The sequence below is a fragment of the Polypterus senegalus genome, chromosome 6, assembly GCF_016835505.1.
Source record: "Polypterus senegalus isolate Bchr_013 chromosome 6, ASM1683550v1, whole genome shotgun sequence".
Classification (NCBI taxonomy): Eukaryota; Metazoa; Chordata; class Cladistia; order Polypteriformes; family Polypteridae; genus Polypterus; species Polypterus senegalus.
Genome location: NC_053159.1, coordinates 161,376,795 through 161,392,503, shown reverse-complemented (window position 1 = coordinate 161,392,503; position 15,709 = coordinate 161,376,795). Strand labels below are relative to the sequence as shown.

The 15,709-nt window shown below is 37.6% G+C and overlaps 1 protein-coding gene across 1 annotated transcript in view; it reads right to left on the bottom strand.

Moving 5' to 3' along the window:
- LOC120531748 (polypeptide N-acetylgalactosaminyltransferase 5) overlaps positions 1 to 15,709 on the bottom strand; it is a 28,325-nt gene that overhangs the window by 4,011 nt on the left and 8,605 nt on the right. The window contains exons 2-8 of the mRNA XM_039757439.1: positions 13,446 to 13,612; positions 7,727 to 7,846; positions 6,989 to 7,124; positions 6,625 to 6,744; positions 6,341 to 6,458; positions 5,473 to 5,802; positions 4,329 to 4,409 (exon numbers count right to left, since the gene is read on the bottom strand). Coding sequence (XP_039613373.1) covers positions 4,329 to 4,409; positions 5,473 to 5,802; positions 6,341 to 6,458; positions 6,625 to 6,744; positions 6,989 to 7,124; positions 7,727 to 7,846; positions 13,446 to 13,612 — 1,072 coding nt within the window. The remainder of the gene's footprint in view (positions 1 to 4,328; positions 4,410 to 5,472; positions 5,803 to 6,340; positions 6,459 to 6,624; positions 6,745 to 6,988; positions 7,125 to 7,726; positions 7,847 to 13,445; positions 13,613 to 15,709) is intronic.

Sequence of the window (15,709 nt, the reverse complement as noted above, 5' to 3'; positions counted from 1 at the left end):
TTGCATTTCTAAGCTCACTAGGAAACAGGTAATCTGAAATTTATTTTTTTTTCTTGTTGTGGTGTGTAATGACACATTACAATAATCTCCTAGAGCATACCTTATTAAAAAGTAGACTTTTTGAAGCACAAATATTTGAATATTCTAAAACATGATGATCCCCAAAGTAACAGACAGTTATTGTGGAATACAAATACAAAAGGATCAGCATTGACAGATAATAGTACCTATACATCTAGATATATAACTCTGAAATTTGATATAATGGTACATCTAGGGCTGGAGGTATCCACTAAGACAGGACATTTTGATATATCAATATTTGTGTAAATACTCCCCATGACAGAAAAACTAAATACCCCAAAATCTGTCTGTCTTTCTACCTCATCTTGGATTGTGTTTAGACATGATACATTTATAAAAGACACTGCAAATTAACCGATGGAGCCAAGCTATGACTGAACAGAATGAAGACCTTTTGAGTGTGTTAATTAGGTTTTTTTTATGTTGGTATATATTTATACAAACCCATTGTATAATGAAGCAGTATTAATTTTAGCCTTTGATGCTAATGGAGAGTCAAAATTTTTAGCAGTTTTTACCCTCGAATGAATCGACTTTAAATCACAATTACACGTTTGTAACATTACCAAATACCGTCACTGATCATATTGTTTACTATGGAGTTCTACTGCAGTATCTTTCCTACCAATACCACAAAGGAAGTCTCCACCAACCCCTCCAGGGAACAAATAATCTAACTGTAGATGCTTTCCAAGTTCCGTGCTCTTAGTAGTTTAAAAATTTATTTCTCTCTGAATAACAATTAAAATGTTCAAATATTTACATGGGCCACTTAAATTTGCATCCTGTAGACCAGGCGAACTTTCCACATTTTGTCACATTACAGCCACAAACATGAATGAATTTCATCAGAATTCCATGTGAAAGACCAATACAAAGTGGTGTACACTTGAGAAGTGGAACGAAAATCATACATGATTCCAAACATTTTTTACAAATAAATAACTGCAAAGTGGGGTGTGCGTAATTATTCAGCCCCCTTTGGTCTGAGTGCAGTCAGTTCAAGCCTTGAACATCCCACGGAGCATTGTTCAAGCGATCATTCAGAAATGGGAGTATGGCACAACTGTAAACCTACCAAGACAAGGCCGTCCACCTAAACTCACAGGCCGAACAAGGAGAGCGCTGATCAGAAATGCAGCCAAGAGGCCCATGGTGACTCTGGACGAGCTGCAGAGATCTACAGCTCAGGTGGGGGAATCTGTCCATAGGACAACTATTAGTCGTGCACTGCACAAAGTTGGCCTTTATGGAAGAGTGGCAAGAAGAAAGCCATTGTTAACAAAAAACCATAAGAAGTCCCGTTTGCAGTTTGCCACAAGCCATGTGGGGGACACAGCAAACATGTGAAGAAGGTGCTCTGGTCAGATGAGACCAAAATGGAACTTTTTGGCCAAAATGCAAAACGCTATGTGTGGCGGAAAACTAACACTGCACATCACTCTGAACACACCATCCCCACTGTCAAATATGGTGGTGGCAGCATCATGCTCTGGGGGTGCTTCTCTTCAGCAGGGACAGGGAAGCTGGTCAGAGTTGATGGGAAGATGGATGGAGCCAAATACAGGGCAATCTTGGAAGAAAACCTCTTGGAGTCTGCAAAAGACTTGAGACTGGGGCGGAGGTTCACCTTCCAGCAGGACAACGACCCTAAACATAAAGCAAGGGCAACAATGGAATGGTTTAAAACAAAACATATCCATGTGTTGGAATGGCCCAGTCAAAGTCCAGATCTAAATCCAATCGAGAATCTGTGGCAAGATCTGAAAACTGCTGTTCACAAACGCTGTCCATCTAATCTGACTGAGCTGGAGCTGTTTTGCAAAGAAGAATGGGCAAGGATTTCAGTCTCTAGATGTGCAAAGCTGGTAGAGACATACCCTAAAAGACTGGCAGCTGTAATTGCAGCAAAAGGTGGTTCTACAAAGTATTGACTCAGGGGGCTGAATAATTACGCACACCCCACTTTTCAGTTATTTATTTGTAAAAATTGTTTGGAATCATGTATGATTTTTGTTCCACTTCTCACGTGTACACCACTTTGTATTGGTCTTTCACGTGGAATTCCAATAAAATTGATTCATGTTTGTGGCTGTAATGTGACAAAATGTGGAAAAGTTCAAGGGGGCCGAATACTTTTGCAAGCCACTGTATATAAAAATTCTAAATTCTAAATAACAATTCAATACATTTATGGTCACTACAGTATTTGGATTTAATAATCTTCATGTGGGAAAAGGCTGACTTGCATAAATAAGTAGAGTCGAATAATGCAGTCAAGGAACTTTTGAATTCAGCCGAGTGAAAAATGATGGTTGTCCAATTAACTGCGATTTTAGTTCCCTCTCCTTTCTCTTTCTCGGATCGCTTTTCGGAAGGAAGTTAATTTTGTAGTTTTTATGAACAGTTCGAAAGTGCCTTTCCACATTTTCCTTCTTTGGAATAGCGATGACAGATTGACAGATCAGACAAATGCACTTCAATTGTGACATTGTGAGAAAAAAAATCCTCTTACAATTCCACATCCAGCCCATACCATCCCCAAACAATTTTATTTTTTTAAATCCCTTCTTTAGTCGATATAAATTGGAAGGCGAACTAGATCAGAGGCGGAGTTTTGCAGTAGCTCTTGCGTTTGATTGTGCATGCAGGATGACCAGTGTGTAAGAAGAAAAGAGATCTCAGACTGGATGCCCTGTATGTCAATCAAGTGGCAAATGCCATAGGCAGGAATATATAATAGGCTAACGTTTAAAAAAAATTTTTTTGGAATGCAACGCGATCTACCTGCACTACCTTTGCGATCTACCAGTCGATCGCTATTGACGCATTGGGCACCCCTGCTGTAGACATTATAATCAAATATAACAAGTTACAGTAAAACACTTTATTTTCTGGCCATGGTTAAAAAAAAAAACTGATAATGATAATAATGAGAATATCCTTCTATATAAAAGCGGTCGGGATTGTCCTTCCGTCCCGTGAGTGCTACGCAGGTGCGCAGTTTCACACACGTCCATTTTGCAATGCACGTAAAAGATGATTTTCTACTCCAGACTGTGCGATATCTGCTTCTTCTTTCTTACTACATAAAAGCGGTCGGGATTGTCCTTACGTCCCGTGAGTGTAAAAGCGTAGCGGTATTCACTTATCACAGACTTACTACTTGCAGCTTGCGGTACGAAGCAACATGATGTGAGCAGAGTTCTGGTGCTCCCATCGTTCCCTTGCTTTTGTGCGATGCGCTGGAAAAATAGACAAAATTATGTCTCTGGAAATAATTAATGTTGATTGAGTACAAATGCCTCACCGCGTAGTAAATATCAGGGGGGTTCAACAGGGCCACCTCAATATAGAAAAAAAGTTTAAATTTGATCACAAAATTAACAGAAACTACGAGTATTAAAGTAATACCGCTCAAATGCAATATAACCAAATTAATGAGTTTGTATAAAATATCAAATTGATCTACATATTGTATGCCTTCAGAAGTGATCAACTTAAAAGTCGGTCGCCTTAATAGGCGGGTCAGCCTAGTACTCAATATTTATGTTATTCCTATGTATTACCCATTTTAATTCAACAGGAAGTTCCCTGTAAAATTCTGTTTTCTAATGATAATCAACAAAAGTCAAGCCACTAGAAAAAGAAGGAACTGATCTATGGGAGAAATGTTTCACTCATGGACAGTTGCCTGTAAAATGCTCAAAAGTAAGCGTAGTGTTAAGAGAAGCAGGGATACCCAGAGAGCTTCCGGGAGAACAGCCGGCACTTCCGCCACACTGGGGCGTGTCCAGGGAGGAGTACCGGGAAACACCTGGAGCCCATCCGGGGTGGAATAAAAGGGGCCGCCTCACTTCATTCGAGGTTGGAGTCGGGTGGAGGCAGGACAAGGCAGGAGAAGAGAGAGTGGAGGCGACCCGAAGAAAGGTGTTGTGTGGCCAGGACTTTGTGGGGGTTTGCGTGACACTAAAAATCTGTGTAAATAGTTGTAAATAAACGTGTGTTGGTGACTTAACAACATGTCTGCCTGTCTGTGCCCAGGCCGCGCCCACAAGAGATACAAATGAAATGCAACTACTATCTATAATCAAAATGCTTTTCAAAATGGTTTGAAATATTTAAAAAGATTTAGTGGGAAAAAAAAAAAAGGATTTTTTTTTTAACCTAACAGGAACATTATCTAATATCTACTGGAAAGTGTGCTCAATTGAACAATGTTTTACATGTGCTATTGATTTTACCTGATTGCTGGTATTGCAAACTTCAAATGAAGGAATATGGTTTTGTATTGTAAGACATTTTCTGATTCCACTGTTGAAAAGCTAAAAAAATAAAACAAAACAAAAAAAGAAAGCAAAATATCCATCAGGCAACATATATAAACTTAGTTCTGTAATCCATCCTGCAGATTTATAACTTTAGCAGTGTCAAGAGATGTGACCCATTTAAGCTTTAAAAATGTATTAGTAAAACTGGATATACATTAAATTAAAATACTTTTGGGCATTTAATAAAAGACCTGAATGAACAGTCTATTATAATAATATTTTTGCACATGGAATTAATTCATGCAGAATCAGCAATTTAGTTTCTTCGTAATGATTTAAAAATTACATGTAGTAGGGTGACAGGTTTAGAGCTGGAGCTGTAGGCAACAAAAGGACAATACTGAGCAAGCAAAGAAAGTACCTTTAAAACCTTGTTACATGAAAGGAGACATACACTGGTAAGAAATCATATAAATTACCTTGCCAAAGCAATAAAAAATACACAAGGTACACTCTCCATGACAGGGTATCTGCCAGGTTCCCTCGATATCTCGAATCAAGTAAAAAATACAACTTTACCAAAAGACACCGGGAGCAAGCTATTTAGCAGTTGCCAAGGAGGATGTGCATGTAGTAGACAAGAGAAAGAAGTAGAGGAGGGAGCTGAAAAAGCAAGGGAATCTAGAGGTGGAGGCACTAGACAGACTGCAGGCTAGTTGTTCCTGGTGCAAATGTACAGTAGGTCTGTTTAGATGCAGATGGAATTATGCATAGGCCTGGAAGTAACTTCAAATGTAGAAATAAAAATATATTAGTGCCAGAACCCTGTGTACTATGGAGTAGCATGTAGACCAGTAACCAGTACTAACAGGTAGAGTTTAAGAAATTTAGGAAACCAAAGAATTTCATTTGTGTTTGTTACTTTGCTTATTTAGTTCTTTTTGTTCTCTTGCCGTTGTCCAATTCTCCATTACTGTATATCCTTTTGTGCAGTTTACCTTTATTTTTGTATATTTTGGCACTGGGATGGATTAATAGTTCCCCTGGTCATAAATATGATTCAAGAAATAACTGAAAATGTTAAATAAATTCTACAAATGTTTAACACGTAACTTACCAAACCATCAGCTCGTAATAAGGGTGCATCCAAATCCGGATAAACTTTATTAAGGTACCATTTGAAGTTTTTGCATTTCAGATTTTCACGGAGTTTCTTCTGCTCTGTCAAATCTCCAATATCAATGTGATTTTTATTTAGCAAATGGTGATATCCATGGCCATAAAACAGCTCCTTGTACTCATCCAGCCACACTTCAGCAACTCGAGCCAAATTCCGTTCAACTGTTTTAATTCTGTCCTTTGGAAATGTATATGGATTATCGTTCCTAAAAATGTGGCCCACTCTGGAACATGGAATGATCTCAATTTCTCCTCCACACATCCAGATCTACAATAACCATAACAAAATATTTGGTCTTGTTTCATTTTAAAATACATTTTAATAGAAACTAAACTCCTAAACCTCTTAAATTTCACAAGCACCTACAATTACTTATTAGCAAAAAGGGCTAACACAAGCTAGGAGAATAACTACTGCAGGTAGTACTTGGCATTTATAATTTAATGGAAGCACAACAGAATTGGATCGATTGGTTTTATTGTCAGATAGTGATTTAGAAGTAAAAAAAAAATAAATAAAAAATGATTGGAAGATCCATGGGGCATTACCAAGAAACATGCAAACTTCATCTGCTTTTTTAAGATATGATCACAGGAGTAATTAATTTGGACTGGAGCAAAATAAAAGATTTCTTATGAGTTAAAGTTGCTGTGGCATCCAATATTGGATCAGATTAAATTTGTTAAATCGTAGTGAACTTTCAGAGGGCACTTGACTATAGTGTTAATTAACTTTAACTCTACTCTTGTAAAGTGGACGTATAGAAAATCCTGCCTTACAACATCATTTTAACTGATGCACAAACCTTGAAAGAGATTTCCATGTTTTCACCACCCCATACTTCAAGTCCAGGGTCATAGGTTCCAAGCTCATAGAAATATGTTTTATCTATTGAAAACAGACCCCCAGCCATAACAGGACATCTGTGCAAAAAAGAAAAAAAAAAAACTATTTATTTAACCAAACCACAACATGAACAATTGAAAAAATAGATCCACTTCAGTACCACCATGCTTGAGAAACAGCTGAGGATGCATATTGGTCCCCCGGACATACTATACATCAATCTAGAGAATGATTATATTTTACCTTATTGGATCTGAATCCTTTATATTTTCTCTCCTGACAATATCTTCTGGGATTACCTTCCAGCCAAAGACCAAAGGCCACTTGAAAATTCCTCGTTGAAAGTTATCAACTATCATATAACTAAAACAAAGCATAAAATGCGTTTGCATACATTCTTTTTAATTTGAAAAGCCAATTTAACTGTAACTCATATCCTTACATTTTTATACTCTAAAAGATAAACAAATGTTATTTTAAGTGAACCGACTGTAGGCTTAACTGGTACTGCAACTGACTGTAAATGTGACATATTCCTTTCCTCATTATTGCTAAAAACATGATTGCTATGAACACTAATGTTATAGAATTGAACATTAAGATTTACCTCATATCCTTGTCATTTATTACTTCAATTACTGGACACGCCACTTTTTTTCTATCCAAATGCACACGTTCTAAAAGTGGCTCCAGCCAACCCACATTGCATTCAATATGTGAATCCAGGAATGTCAGAACATCACCTGAAACAGTATTAAAGAAATTCAATTTACATACCCAGAAAAAAAGTGTTAGAATATTCCCCAATTTTCTTTATACATATAAGTGCAATTTCTAGTTTGTAAGATGCATGGCTTACTAAACAGGTTTATTAGTTGTCCTCATACATTTTATTTTCTGTATTCAAAGACTCAGAATAGCTCAGGATGAGTTGTGGAAATGAGGTACATTTATGAACATTTCATAAATTGGGAGCAATAAAAATCGTGGTAAGAGAGTGGTGTACTCCCAAAGGAACTGAAAATGTAAGGTTCTCACAAGATGAATGTGTATGCACAACAATTTAATACTTGTATATTAAAACCCTGTGCCAATGTAAAGAATGTGCTGATCATGTGTAGCTGATTTAACAAGAATCATTAAGGGAATATGGACATTCATCTGTTTTAATAAATCATACAGCATATGCCTATTTTCTGTGCAAATTTCCTAAAAGACCCAATAAATGTTTTATATTATTTGCCATTTTCTAGTATACATCAAAATTTAATAGAGAGGTGTTTTTTTAGTAAAAAAAAATAAACACGAGACAAAATGAACAGCAGAAAACTACTTAAAAGAATACCTTTAGCAACTGCAGCTCCAGCAAGTCGAGCACGGATTAAACCTTGCCTCTCTTTCAGACGAAGGATGCGCACCTTAGGAAACTGAGACATATACTTGTCCAACTTGTCTTTCAGGTAATCTATTACACAAAATATAATGGAGGCATAACAAAATTAAAGATCTGTTTAAAGGTTTATCAAAATGACAACAGTTCTAGAAGAGTTAAACAAAACTCAAACACAACTGTACACAGAAATTTCAAAACTTGATATAATATCTTTATAGTCAGCACTATGTGTTGCTCTACAAGGAGTGGTTAGTTATACTAGTCTTTGAACTGGAAAGTGTTCCCACAAGGAGGTATTTAATTGAAAGAAGTTGCAGTGCACGGTTTGTTGGCAAATTCAGTCTATACCGGGAACTGATAAGAACGCCTGCAAGGGCTCGGAAGGCAGATAAGGAGGCGTTTGTTAGGTGAATATTTGAGCAAGTCACACCATCTGTGCTCTAGCAACCCATGTCCTGCATACTGAGGAATCAAAGCATTATACACATCCAAAACTGTTCCTCAGAGAGTCGCAGTCAAGACAGGTGAAGGATGCTTACGAATGACACTGCAGTTGTAACCTGCTGAGCTGGCTACTTTAAGCAGCTGTTTAAAGCGGATCCTCCAGCTAGGAGATTGGACATCTCTGGGTCCATGGTTCCTGAAGCTGATCTCCCAACTGGTCATGAAAGCCCCAATTTCACTGCTATTATACAGATGGTGAACCAACTAAAAGGTAGAGAACGCTACAGGGATCCATGGTATCCAGAGTGAACTTCGCCAGCCTGGTGGCAAGGCAGTTCTCTTGACATTGCAAGCAATCTTTGCTTCCATTTGGGAGACAGGCACAATGCCAACTGAATGGAAAAGGAGACTTGCCGTTCCATTTCTGGAAAATGAAGGGTGATCGACTGAACTGTGGCAACTACAGGGGGATAACACTGCTCTTGGTGCAGAGTATGGTCATTGCTAGGGTCATCCTCAATAGCAACTATAATCACTTGCTTACCTACCAGAGACCAGAGCATTCTGGTTTTACGCCTAACAAAGAACTGGGCCTTTAATGACCTCTTGGGCACAGCCATCAGCTGTGTGTCTGTCTGCAGAGGGAATGTCGACTGCATGGAGAAGTTCACTTGCCTTGGAAGTGTCATTTATGTTTCTGGTAGCTCTTCCTATGAAGTAAGTAGACAGATTGGGAGAGCATGAGGGGTTATGAGGTCACTGGATAGGGCTGTGTGGCATTCCCAATATCGTTGCAAAAGGACGAAGGTCCAAGTCTTTAGAGTCCTGGTGCTTCCTGTTTTGCTATACGATTGCAAGACATGGACACTATGCTGTGACCTGAGATGAAGACTGGACTCCTTTGGTATTGACTTTCTTTGGAGAATCCTTGGGTTCCACTAGGTTGACTTTGTATCGAACGGGCTGTTATTCACAGAGCTCCGTGTAGGTAACATTTCCTGTATTGCGAGGGAGAGTCAGTAACAGCATTACGGCCATGTAGTATAACTCCCATAGGTTGATCCAGCTCGCAGGATCCTCATTTCTGAGGACCCAAGTGGCTGGACCAGGCCAAGGGGACGTGAAGATAGAAGTTTATTTCTGGAGGGTGTGACAGAACCGCGTGTCTGCCCGGGGGTTTGCCAACCAGGATCCCGAGCAGTTTTGTCATGTTGTGGGTGCGGCAATGTACTGTACACTGCAAAAATGAAATCTAAGTAAGTGAAAAGTATTTATATCATGACATGAAATCTTGTTTTCCTTATTGTAAGAATCATTGACTTATCAAAAAAAATTGTATTTTTGATTATTTAGCTTACTTTAAGAAATCTTTACAAGTAAATTTTGCTTACCCCATTGGCAAAATTGTTTGCTACATAATAGCAAACAACTCACATTTAAAGTTTTTTTTGTCTAGTTTTTGCTTATGCATTTTCTACAGTGTACCAGTGCATGCTCCTCAACCTGACCTGACCTGAGCTAGGCTATTGCATAGGGAGGGTGATGGAATATAGAATGCAAGGTCTCTCAACAATGTTTAACTTCAGCACTGCAATAAACTATATGTTATTCACGTGGTCATTTCAATTTGGTCGTTTTCAGCTCAGCTTTATGCAGAGCACATCCTATTTAGCATCAACATTCTAAGGCTGAAACTAAGCTATACAATATTTAATCAAAGTGTAAAATACCTTTAGTTGGGAGTTTTGACTTTTACAGAAAGAAATAAAGACTAACTTAAGAACAGTTTACAGTTTTCCTGCACTGGCACCTTTTACAGCACAGGCAAGCAACAGTAAGACTGTAGTCAAGCAGTGAGTAAGTAAAGGAGAGAGACTGATATACTGGATTGTGTAAGTATGTGTACACAAAGCAACAGAAGGGGTTAGAACTTTCTCAGATTCAGGACATGATGCAGTCAGCACAATGAGCAGTATTTATAATGTAACATTTGTTGATATCAGTGACTTCTTCTTTACTGCTTTTTCTGCTTATAGAAGCATTGTTAGGTTGGTTGCATGCAGAGCAGTATGTTGTTTGCCTTTTACATTTTTGTAAAAGAAAACTGTATGTATTTTTAAAGTACTGTGTCTAAAGCGAATATGTTTGTGCCGTTACAGTATTCTTAGTCTATTACTGCTGGGGCAATGACAAGCACTCCGGCTCTCAGAATGTAAGCTTTTGGGAGTTCATGAATGCTTTTCGCATTGTTTTACTACAGTACTTTAAATTTTTATCTAAAAAGAGAATTTTGAAATTAATATGTTTATATTCTAGTGACTTACTGTGACCAAACCTCACACTTTCTTACTAGTTCCTGGTTCTGATATCATTGCTGTTTTACATGCATTTTAGTGGGGTGTATAAGCATCTCTTCATTTCAGAATAAGGATTAGAACTTGGCAAAGGAAAATGCCAGAGGCTTTTGCCGAAGGAGTTTTTTTCTGTCCTTTCCCAGATTATGCATTTGTCAAAATAGGAATCTGTGTCTTCGTGTCTTATTCAAACACATTAGAGCAATATCAAACAGAAATAAATAAAATGTCAAATGCTTTGACTTTTTTTTTGCACAGGAGATCATAGAAATTTAAGAAAAGCCTGTTAACCTTCTTTCACAAATTTGGCTAAGCACCTCATGTTTTGGCAATGGTTCCTCTTACTTACGGATACCAAACTTTTGCATATTTGATTTTGTCCATATATTATTTCTCTCTGTGGATTAGAATTGGGGCGGCACGGTGGCGCAGTGGTAGCGCTGCTGCCTCGCAGTTAGGGGATCTGGGTTTGCTTCCCGGGTCTTCCCTGCGTGGAGTTTGCATGTTCTCACCGTGTCTTCGTGGGTTTCCTCCGGGTGCTCCGGTTTCCTCCCACAGTCCAAAGACATGCCGGTTAGGTGGACTGGCAATTCTAAATTGGCCCGTGGGTGTGTTTGTGTGTGTGTCCTGCGGTGGGTTGGCACCCTGCCCAGGATTGGTTCCTGCCTTGTGCCCTGTGTTGGCTGGGATTGGCTCCAGCAGAGCCCCGCGACCCTGTGTTCGGATTCAGTGGGTTGGAAAATGGATGGATGGATGGATGGATGGATTAGAATTGGAATGATAAATACCTGTATTTGTCAGCAATAACCATGGAATAACTGCTGGACTCTTCATATCTTACTAGAAACAGTCCACATGCACAATGTGGTCCATGTGACCTTTCAGTGCTCAGCAGAATAAGCAAAAATACTCTGTAAATTATCTGTCAGTCTTCACATTACTTTGTAATGGAGCACACAAGTTTTGGATTATGTGCTTTAATTGTCTACCTATTTTTTTTTTGGAGTTTACTATCCCTAATGGAGTACAGACAGACAGATGAATGTACAGATATGGTGACAATTCAAAACCCACTTCTCACACAGCATTCAAAAAACTGCACTGAACCAATTCATCTGGTATATTCTCTGCAAAAGAAAGGGCAGTGATGAGCTACACATAGACTAGCACAATCTGCGACAATACCCGAGGAAAAAAAAGAAAGAGGATCTTGTGCCAGGAACTACTGCCTTTAGACTATAAGAATGTGGCTGTGGAGCCTTTAAAATTAATTCTTCCACAAGAACACAGTTGAAAACTTGATAAGAAGTTTCACACAAATATTAGAATGTTTTCTTAACACACACAGACCCACAATCACATAATTAACTGAGCAGTAGGTTAACGAGTAGGATATTAGGGACTACTTCCAAAATAATGTCAAGTTGAGATTTAAATTTAAGTGAACATGACTGGTAAGCGTGTTGGGCTGAAAACCCTGTTCTTGTCAAAACTGTTTGCCAGCTGGTGAAGATGAAAAACTAGAACATGAGAAGAGATTTACTATTTTGCTAATGAAAAAAAAAAAAAATGCCAACCAAAGCAACCATATGTATTTCTCATTTTTGAGGAAAAGAAGCCAACAGAAGACCATATTTTTCCAGTAAGGTGGCTCTGCTATGATACTGCAGTTTTAAAAAAGTGTGAAGTAACGGTATAAAAATGGTTCCCCATTCTTGCTATGTTCGGCAAAAAATGCGGAGACACCGTGTTTAGCACCACTACCACGTGGCTCCAGAATCATGCAAACAAACCAAAGCATCCTATTTGGCCAATTTTAACTCCCTTTTTTAATAATCAAAAAAAGTCCTAGAAACCTAATTTAACAGCTAGCAAAGAGGACATCACTTCTGTTTGGTGAATTGATTTCCTTATTGTAGGTAATGTCATGGATGTAATGCTTTACTCTGAATGCTGGTAATTACCCAAGTTCACAGATAAGTATTGTGAAAAAACAATTATTAATATTAACTTTACCTTCCAAAAACTCTATACTAGCTGCATGGCTTTCCCTGGCAAGCAATGTAGGCACATATTGCCATATCTGAAGAAACTAACTAATGGACAAGCACCCACACTGTGCAGTAATCACTTTTTATTTTTCTGGCTTGGTGTTACCTCTGTTCTCATAAACACCAAATCCATGCTATTTTCTTCATGGAGGAGAGTTTGACCTACTTTTCTAGTGTGGAGTTATTGCATGGCTTGGTGCTTTTTTTTTAATTCCACATTGGTGATCAGTAGATACTCAAAGGGAAAAATAAAGTATTTAAAAATATCACCATATATCATTTGTATCCATGAGTGCAATTCTTCCCATAGATTTATGAACCACCATGGACTGCAAACCGTTACAACACTAATCTTAATACATGGAACTGTGATGACATACTGATTCCATCTTTAATATTCAGTTGTCTCATATAGGAAATTCTAACACAAAATAATGGAAGTCATTTCCAGTGAAAAAAATCAGAGGTTTTGCATAAGAAAGAAATACAGTATATAATAGAAGCAAAGCAAAGCAAATTTAAACAAGGCAATGACTTTGCATGGCTTTCTGCAAAAGCAAGAATAGCTAAAAGCAAGGCACTGTGCAGTAGAAAAACAATATCCCAGGCTGACTGGCCATATTTGTCACTGCGCAAAGGAGATTCCCTTTATTGGAGAAAGAAAACTGGGGGCTTGTATTCCCAGTGTTGCGAGGTAAGACTGTACGTTTGCCTTCTCAGGCAGGGCAGCTCAAGAAACAAAATGAGAGCATCATCTTAGCAAGTCCTCATTGGCAACATCTTGTTATAGATAAATGTCAAAAAATAATTTTACACACTTACCTCTAGTACTGAAGTCATCAACCAAAATAATCTCTTCAATTAGATGAGATGGTGAGCGGTTGAGAACACTGTGAACAGATCTTAACAGTGTTGACCAAACCTCATCAACAAAACATATTATTACGCTGGTAGTGGGGAGTTCATTGTGTACCAGATTTTCAGAGCACCTACAAAGGCAAAGAACACACTGCTATACAAAATATGAAGTATATTTTAATTAATTAAAACTTCTTTAGAAAATTAAATAAAAATCTTTCTGAGCTCTTTTTCAAAATGCATCCTTCTCACAGACAAGTGCAATATTAGTAAGATGAAATAAAAACATGCAAGACACTAATTTTATTTTAACAGCTGGTATTTGTTGGTTAAACTGTAGAATTATTAAAATGGTGTTAAACGAAAAATTCAGACCAAGTTCTTATTCAACAGGAAATGACAAAAATATAGCAAGATTTATGTAAATTCTATATACATTCTATATACAATGAGAAGAAGATATGGTGATGGATAGTGATATGGTGATTGTGGAGACCACTATATTAAACTGAACTCAGTCATATTCCTAAAACCATTTCAGGATTTTCTAGTGCATGTGACATGACGTATCTTGCCAAAAAGATTTCTCCACAGTAATATGTGGCAATCATACTGACTCTGCTTGTGACAATGAACAAAACATACAACAAAAAACATACCCAGTACCATTAGTCTGAGATGCTGTCACCTAAAAAGATATCCTTCTCGAGCATGAATCACCAAAGCCAGGATTCATCAGACCTGGAGATCTATCTCAAGTGGAACATTGCCCAGCATTTGGTCTCTTTTGCTTACTTTCTAATTTTCACAGACAGTGATCTCAGTTGGGTCATTGGTTGTCTTACCACTTTCTTGAAAAAACTGCTGAGCTGAGCTTTCTGAGATGTTTCTTTTGAGGCTGCCATTTTAACTTCAACTAAAGGCATTTAAATTTTTGGCCTTGTTACGCGTCTCTCAATTACACACAATCAACTGGTTCTTGACTTGCATGCTTTAAAATAACATTATTTGCACATATCATGTATGCAATAATTGAGTGTTTAACTGTGTGAGAAGGTAAAGTGTATACAAAGAATTACCTATTACATTCAAACTGCAAGCTAATATCTATATTTATTAAACACCTTGCTTAATTATACTTTTATACACCAGTTTCAACACCTTTCGGCAATTCAATGTTGTCCAGCACTGTTTTTCTGAAAAATGTAATAGATATGAGAGTTACTCAAGAATTTCACACAGCCATATGCTTCATACTTGAGGTGCTTGTTAAGAGCTCTCTAAAAGCCATTCAATTTCATAACAGAACAGTAACTTATAATCTGTTATACATACATTTTCCTCTCTATTACTAGTCACCTGCTTTATATAATATTTTCCATTAGAAGGAAAAAAGGTTTTAATATGCTAATTCAATACACAGGTAGAAAATTACACTACTGTACTGTACACAAACACTGGTAATGCAGCTTTAATGGTTTCATGTAAAGCTTAATGTAAATCCCTAAACAGAAAACAGCAGGGATGAGTACTGGATAGAAAGTAAGTTCATTGCAGACCATACACGCTGGGACAAATCAGAGTAGCAAAAAAACTTGACGACATTCTTTTGTGTTTTGACAGGAAACTGAAGTCATCAGAGGACATCCATTACAACAACGAGAAAACCAGAAAACTGCATGGCAAGCTCTCTTATGCAATTATGCTTCAGATGGTGGCACCAATATTTTTCTTTCCAATACATGCTTTAGGCATGTTAGTTAAAAAGGGGAAATCAGCTTCTGATAAATTGTTTAGAATGAAAAGTAGAGAAGAATATAACCACCTTCTGGAAGAAATACATAGTTTAAATTTGGTTCTTGGGTTTTCAGGTTCTTTCATTTCATCTAGCTTTTTTTTTTTTTTTTTTAAACAAATCAGAGGCAAACAGTATGCCTATTTGTTACCTGTACTTGTTTGTTATGCAAGTTATGGCTAATCCCCTATGTGGCGTAGTTCGAAAGGATCTGGACCCTAAACTACAAGACTGCCAGTAAAATCCACAACTACAACACATTATGTGGTCCAGAGAAAATTAATGAACCTGCTTCTGCTTAAACTATTAAAAAAGCAGATTTACTCCATACCTGTACTGCAAATTAACTAAGAATTCTGCATGCTACATAAATTCACTATTTAAATTTTTTTGCTTAATTGGATGATCTTCAATAGTCAGGGCTGACAATTCA